Source organism: Aphelocoma coerulescens, chromosome 20 (genome assembly GCF_041296385.1).
Source record: "Aphelocoma coerulescens isolate FSJ_1873_10779 chromosome 20, UR_Acoe_1.0, whole genome shotgun sequence".
In the NCBI taxonomy this organism is placed as follows: domain Eukaryota; kingdom Metazoa; phylum Chordata; class Aves; order Passeriformes; family Corvidae; genus Aphelocoma; species Aphelocoma coerulescens.
Genome location: NC_091033.1, coordinates 4,683,962 through 4,691,589, shown reverse-complemented (window position 1 = coordinate 4,691,589; position 7,628 = coordinate 4,683,962). Strand labels below are relative to the sequence as shown.

At 43.9% G+C, this 7,628-nt stretch overlaps 1 protein-coding gene across 3 annotated transcripts in view; it reads right to left on the bottom strand.

Moving 5' to 3' along the window:
- Positions 1-377: 377 nt before the first annotated feature.
- Positions 378-7,628, bottom strand: part of PTPRT (protein tyrosine phosphatase receptor type T) — a 468,237-nt gene continuing 460,986 nt past the window's right edge. For all 3 annotated transcript variants that reach the window (XM_069033796.1, XM_069033797.1, XM_069033798.1), the window contains one exon: positions 378-7,184. In XM_069033796.1, coding sequence (XP_068889897.1) covers positions 7,131-7,184 — 54 coding nt within the window. In that variant the 3' untranslated portion in view covers positions 378-7,130. The remainder of the gene's footprint in view (positions 7,185-7,628) is intronic.

Sequence of the window (7,628 nt, the reverse complement as noted above, 5' to 3'; positions counted from 1 at the left end):
GAAAAATCTCAGGAACCTATCAGCAATTGTCATTCAGCACTGAGTACCAAGGAAACAATACAGTAATACCTGTTAGAAAAAGTTGCAAAAATATGCTTTGCTCTAACCCATGCTGCTAAGACTGTAATTTTCAAAACTACTTAGCTCACATCCACAGGCTTTCTGAGGACTGACACAAAATCTGCAGCTAGGCTGAAGTGCCTGCTGAATTCTCTTTGCTGCTCTTCATCTGAATGACAACCATGATGCAAAGCCCATCACTGTGACAAGATGCTGGTCTTATTTTTTGTCATGCAATCACCTCATCATTTCCAGCAGTGCTGCTCACAATGCCCTGACTCCTCTAAGTGCAAAGAAAAGGCACAAGTACAAGAGTCTCTTAGTAAAACATTAATCTCAGATCACAGATTTATTTTATGGATTTGCAACACAGCCCATATTACAAACATTGTCTGGGAACATTTACAAGAATAAATAAGATGGACTCGCAGTTGTAAAAAAAAGATTACACTTCACTGTAATGTACAGTCAAAAAATATATCTGATATTCATTGACTTGACATTATTTACCTTCCTTCTTTTAAGCTAGAAAGAAAAGACACTGAATGCACAGTGTTGAGAGTTTTGTATTTATATTTTTTTCCTTTTTTTTTCATACGTGCTTTATCTATCAAACATCCAAACTGTACAAGTGGGTTTCACCAGTAATCCATAAAGGCCAGGGGGGAGGAGATGGGGCGACATCGCAACAGCAGAGACTCGCTCTCATGCAGCACTCCTCCCTGCCCAAAAACACATCCAGGGAGCTGGAATGGGAGACTGCTCATCCAGAGGCAGCCACAGCATCGCTGTGTGAAGTGGTGACAAGTCTGGCAAGAAGTGATGCTGGCACATTTTAATTCCAACAGGGTCGGTGCGGGGAGGGAGGAGATTAAATCAGTGTGGGAGTGAATTTTGTCGCTGTGGTTAGTTGGGATGGGTTAAAGGAGGTGTTAAGGATGCAGCTCAAACTTCTGGCATAGAAGGACAGTGTTTCAATGCTGGCAATGCAAGAAAGGGCTAGAGGGGCAATGAGGGGGTGATTCCAGTTCTGCTCCAGGTACATGGAAGCCCAGCACATGAAGTTTGGTTTGACTGCCAGCAATGTGAAAAACTGAGCAGTGTTTGTCCAGGGGAGACTTAGAGTACCTAAATTCATGAAAGCTTGTAAAGTGCTGGCCCCACTTCCTCTTCCATCCCCCAAAACACACTCCTTTCCATTATTTCACACCAAGAAGATTTCCTGGAGGTCCTCACTGCAAGATGATGTACTCACACACCTCCACAGTGCAAGACACTTCAGGTGTCTCACAGGGTGTCCCAAAGAGCGGCATTTCAGGGTAACAGATCTCCACTGAACCAGTCCTCCTGTGACAACTGCCTCCACTAAAGGAACCACTACACTCTTGGGTACCCATACATGAAATACCAAGACTGGTCCCCAAGGGACATCAACAACGTGTCTTCATCCTGTACCTCCAGAGTGGCATGGACTGGCTCTTGTTTATCCTGCTCAGAAACAGCTCATTGAACTGAATTCCAAGAAAAAACATTTTAGTTTGTTCTTTTTCCTTTTCATTCTGTTTTGGTTTTTTTCTCCGCTGCCAGGAAACACTATGGGAACACCAGCACCTGGCATTCAGTCTGCTGCATTAGCTTGTCTTTTAAGGCTCAGGTTGAAAACAGAATAGTGGTGGAAAATCTGCTGCATGAACTGGGATGAGGATGGAAAGACTAATTTAGATCTCTCATGCTTTTACAAACTGGAAAAGCTGCCAGGTTTTCACATTCTGCTAGTCCAACATTAAATTGTAGGATATTCTGAGCATAGTTTATTTTTTTTCACAAGGGAAACTTTTAAAATATTTTAACACAGCAAATATTATAGAGGTCACTGGAGGTCAGCAAGTTTTTGTCTCATGTTTTTTTTCTTTCAATCACACTCTGTACCACCAGGATTTGGTCTTGGTATGTTAAAATGTATGATTCTGCTTGACAGTTTGAGCAAATTGTACATTCTTCAAGTATGCATATGAGGGAGATGATTGATACCTTTTCCAAGTCAATGAACAGATAATACATGATGGATTTTCCTAGTGGTCCTTGCCAAAACGGCAGAAATTGGGCTTTGCTCGCTATGCTGTTGGCTCACCCTCGAGGAAAAAGAGCTGTAGGTATTTTTGGGAACAGGGAAAGAAAGAGCACTTGCATTGAAATTGTATATTATGTATGTATGGCTATAGAAGACTGCAATCTAAACAAACAGGAGCACAGGAGGGTTAACAGAATCCTCATGACTCACATCTGTCTCTCTGACTAAGCTGGCTCCTCCTGCTCCTCTGCCTGGGCAGGGCAGCTGCAGTGCTTTGTTCTGCCCTCACACAGCAGGAATATGGAATTTTTGACCCAGTGGCAGTGGTTATGCTAAATAAATGCTGCCACCCTTGCCACATGGCCCCCTTTATTTCCCTAAAAAAAATGGGGTTGTCTGTCTTTTGTACATTTCAGACAAATTAAAGATTCTCAAATGAAAATGCAGCAGTTTCACACCAAGGTCTTGAGATGCCCCTTGCACTGGCTGGGGAGATCACAAAAATTAACTGTGCTGCCAAAGTCATGGAGTGGATTGCTCACATTTACTACAGGACAGTGAAGTTTCCCGAGGGGAACTTTTCCACTGCATTGCACATCCAGGACCATGCCAGGACTGTGCACTGCCCTGTGACAACGTCACTAAAAATTCTGCAAGTGGGACAGATAGAAGCACCTCATATTTGAAGATTCCTCTCTCAAGCAAATCTTCTTTTATCTTTGTCCCTCAGGATTTATTCTCTCTGTCACACTCCAAGTGCTCCATCTCCACAGCACGGAATGTGACATTACCTGTTTTTTATGATCTTGGCAGGAACTCAGAAGAGTAAGAGAAAGATGAGAGCGGCTGTGCAAGAATGAGAGAGAGAGCAAGGTGCAAATTTCCTACCTGTTTCAGGATCCATTTCATCTGCCTTCTCCTCCAATGTTTGGTTTCACCCAAAAGAGATTTCTTCTCCTTTCCTTCTCTTCCAGATGGAAACTGCTTTAACTGCCTCCTGAACCACCTGCTGCAGGAGCCTCTCTCCTCCCTCTGACTCTACAGCACACCAAGAGCAGTGACCAGCAATCCCTGGCTTGAGATTCCCAAGGGAAATCCCACAAACTACTGCTAAAGGGGCTCTGGAAAGTAAATGGAAAAACCAGTCTAGCATCCACAGGCTTAAATCTACTGCTGTGGGGTCTATGTGGCCACTGGACTCTTTTTTCCCCAGGGAGTTTACAGCTCTGGAATAAAAGGTTAGAAATTACTGATAACCAGTGGAATTCATTGCTGCACTTACATCCCTTAATAATTTTAAGACGTTGGTTACCCTCTATATGAGACAGTGACCCCGAACCACCTGTTTCTAGTTCCTTGTATTTCAGACCAAACTTCACACCAACTCTGTGCTATCACAAGCATTGCCCTCTCACCCCTGAAGGATGTCTCCATGGGAAGAAGTTCATCTTCACTATGTCCATCCAAATATTGCCAATATTTTTTTTCCAGCCTAAAATTCAGCCACTGAGGAATTCACCTTTTTTTACTGCACATTATCACTTTCCATCCATTGCAGGGGATGCTTAGGCTGAAAAGCTCACACTGACTATGAATCCTTCCAGGAGAAAACCTCCTTTGTCTCATCCCATAATTTCTTTCTTTCACCGTGAAAACAAACCCATCGCCCATAATCTTGCTTCAAACACATTACTTACTTCACTATGGGCTGTTCTCTAGGGTTTAAACAACCTCAAGGTAATAAAGTGATTTAAAGTGAGCCTTTCCACACAATTCCCTTCATCATTAATTCACACTTGGCATATATGCACTGTGCAGGGAGGAACAGCATGAAGATCCCTGAGCCAACGCAGACTGGAGCTGGGTCAGTCCCCCAAAAGCACCGTAACTGCAGGAATTTATAACAGTTTGGCAACACAATCTGCAGTGTCTGCTGAGCATCTTTCCACATGGGTTGTAGGCTGGGCATTAGGAGGTTCAGACACACGGCTGAGTGGCCACATAATAAGCTGTGACTAACAGTTGGGCTGTGGTAACCAACATTTGCATTGAGCTCCTATAAAATGTGAAATTTAGCTTCAGTATCTTTGAATGTCTGTGCCAACATCACTTGGCATTTGCAGAGGGCTGAGCACACAGTGAGTTGCTGTGGGCCAGCTGATGCAGGTACCTGATCCTTTAGTAGCACTTTTCGTACCATAAAACACATTCAAACCTACCTCCAGACCCTCAACAGCTGCACTGCAAGTGCTGTTCTGCTCTGCTCATCCCACACCTCCTTCCCTTCACACACACACCCCTCCTGTGGGCTTGGCTCTGGCATTTCAACCCACTTTCTTTTAAGTTAAGCCTAAATTACCTCCTACACTTCACACCTCAGTGACGCTGGCATCTCTTTACCTCTCTGTTCCCTTATCCCAGCTGTCACCCTCAGTGCTGGCTTCACTCCCTGAAGCGATGAGGGAGACCTGTCACTGTGCTACTTTCCATGAGAAATTAACAGACTGCTAAATACTAATTAATATTTCCATAGTATCCACAGGGAGTGGTTCCCTCTGGCTTTCTGGAGTGAGCAGACTCAAAACCACTCTGCTGATTTGTAGCTTCTTCATATCGGGGCAGTTGTTGAAAAATCCCATCCTGAGATTAGAATTCCCTCTTCCCTCTTCTTTGTTAATAGCTCCCACCTCCTGACCTACACTATTCCATCCAGCCACCTGTAATCATAACACCAATACCATACCTTTCCTCTCATTTTTATCTCATAGTTTTACTTTGCCTTCTATTATTTTTTTTTTCCTGCTGAATTGTGTTCTTTAGTTGCAAAAAGAGAAAAACCCAATTCAGACCAGTAGCCTGAGATGCCAGACACCCACCTACAGCCCCAACTGGAGCTAAAGTTGATTTCATGACTTTTTGGCAGGCAACAGAAAGGACCAACCAGGAACAGTGCAGAGGCTCCTGTGAGAAGGTGGTTCATGATCAGTTAAGGCCTTCATGATATTAAAGCCAAGAATCCAAAGCTCCTTAGAAAAATCCCAGGTGGTTCAGCATCCTGTGAGCTCCCTCCTTTGCTTATCAAGAGGGGCATTAATGAAACTCCAAGCATCCTTCCCTAAGCTGGTGCAGGTCCTGGTGGATGACCACTGGTTGGGCACTGCTGTGTCTGAGTCGAGAGCTGCTTTTGCCAGATTTCATTTCCATCCCTCCTGGTCAAGGCAAGGGATTGCAGAAAGAATGACCATGGAGCAGAGGTGCCTTTTGAATTCACAGACAGAATTAGCAAAACATTTTGAATGTCTGGCATGCTCTGTGCCTGGCATGGGCAGGACAGAGCTCATCTGAGTATTTACCTGAGGGTGGAAAACTACAGGGTGATAAGAAAATTGGAGTTTCCTTAAACTCTTAACTTCAGTCTATCTTTCAGCAAGTCTGAATTTGAAGAACCATACATGCCAGAATCTAATTTACACACAGAGCAACCTCATATCCCGCACCCTCAAGATAAATAAATGGCTAAATTGAAATACTAATTATTGTAAGGTCTTGTTCATTCAATTTTTTTTTTTTTTTTTTCTCCAAGATTACCCCGCAGACCTTAGTGATTAACTACTTCAACATACTTCTTCAGAAAAGCAATTTCTGAGCTGTTAAAACATCAGAATGAGGTCCAGAGCCATGGCAAAACACATCTGGTGTTTGCTTCAGAGAAGGAGACTTGCACAGGCAATTTGCAGAATAAAACAAAAGCCATTTTGCTTAAGAAGCGAAGTTGCTGTGCTGGGCTAACACTTCTCTTTAGAGGTGTCAGATTAGGTTCCTGTGTATGCACATCACCTTTCCTACAGCTCCAGTGGGTTACAATTTTGAAGCTAGTAGGGTCTGGAAATAGTGAGGAAATCTTGCCCAAACCCAATTTTAAGAACCTTCAGACTTTAAACTCTTGAGCAGGAGCTTTCTTTGCTGTCTGTTTGCACAGTGCCTAGTTCAGCAGGGTCCTGGCATGACTAGGGGTCCTAAGTTCTACAGCAATACAAATAATAAATAAAAAAGAGTCATAGATAGTATATGAGCAATAATACCTACTTCATACCCTGTTTGTCAGACACACTGCACCCCAGCAAATACCTGGAAAATGCGGTAACGAAGTTACCGAGGTTGCAAGACAAATGCAATTGGTTTGATGCAAATATTTAACCTTCAGGTTCTAGTGGCTGGGAAAGCCCTCAGTGGCTTCACCAGCAGCAAAAGGACACAGACCAGAGGGATGGAACTGGGTCATGCACAGCCCTGGAAGTCGAGCAGAAACTGGGAGGAAACATTTGTGTGGAGGCAGTGAATCCATGAACAGCTTCTCATCTCCACCATCTATTTTCATGCTTAAAGGGACTACACACGGGAAGAGAACCCCAGCTCTTTCTTTTAGTTTTTTTCTTTTTTTTGTGTGTGTCTGTGTTGGCCTTTTCATTTGGAAAAACAAATAAAAGGAAACAGATAAGGTAGACAAATCGTAATGAAACATTTCATGTATCCCCTATGGCTATCTCATTTTTCCCAAATGACTGCTGCATGAAATTAAAAAATTAAAAGGCTGGGATTTGAGAACAAAATTATAAATTAAAAAGGAGACATTTAAAAGAGAATTTCCTAAGGGTTTCATTCCTTCCCCACTCTGCAGCAAGCAGAGCAAAAATACAATCCAAAAGAGGAGAGAAGTCAGAGGGGATTAGAAAGTCCAGTCTTTCAGCCTGTCTCCCATTTTGCTAATTTTTACAGTAGGTTATTTAAGAAGCAGTAGATGTTCCAATAGAAAGCAGGCAGCAGCACACACAGGCATCGCCTCCGCTTCCAGGGAGGTCTCTGCAGCCTCAGTCTCTTGTTCCAGGAAGGAGTTGTTTTCCTTCCCACACTTGTTACTGCCTTCCAGTGCGGGACAGGGGAGAAGCATCCGCCAGAGTTTGGGATCTGGCACATCGTGGGGTCCCCTCCCTTGGCTGGGCTAAAAGGAACTCAAGTATTCCAGTGCAACCTCGTATACAAATTTGTACTGTTCCTGAAAGAGAGAACACAAAGGAATGGCATCAGGATATGGGTAAATTCCTCAGAGCCCTGTTCTACAAGCAAAACCACCTCCTCCCTCTCTCTTATACCCTTTGGCAGGAGCGGGCAAACACTGATTGTGTTCCTGTGTGATCCTGAGCAAGCATTGCTGGGAGATGGTGCTGTCAATGGAAGAGAAAAGCACTCAAAGAGACAGCCTCAGTCTGGACTATTCATTATTTGCCTCCAGCCCTCAGTGCACGTGTTGCTTCTGAGGCACGGACTCAGTGTGATCGATGGAGATGACTGAATTCAGGACAGTTTAATCTCCTGAGCTGCAGGGAGCCAGGTCTGGGGGCTGGACTGTTCTACCTTCCTGGTTTCAAGGCACGTCACAGAACCCAGCACTGGGCTGGACAGGAGGACAAATCCCACTCTTCCCACAGCCATGGTGACA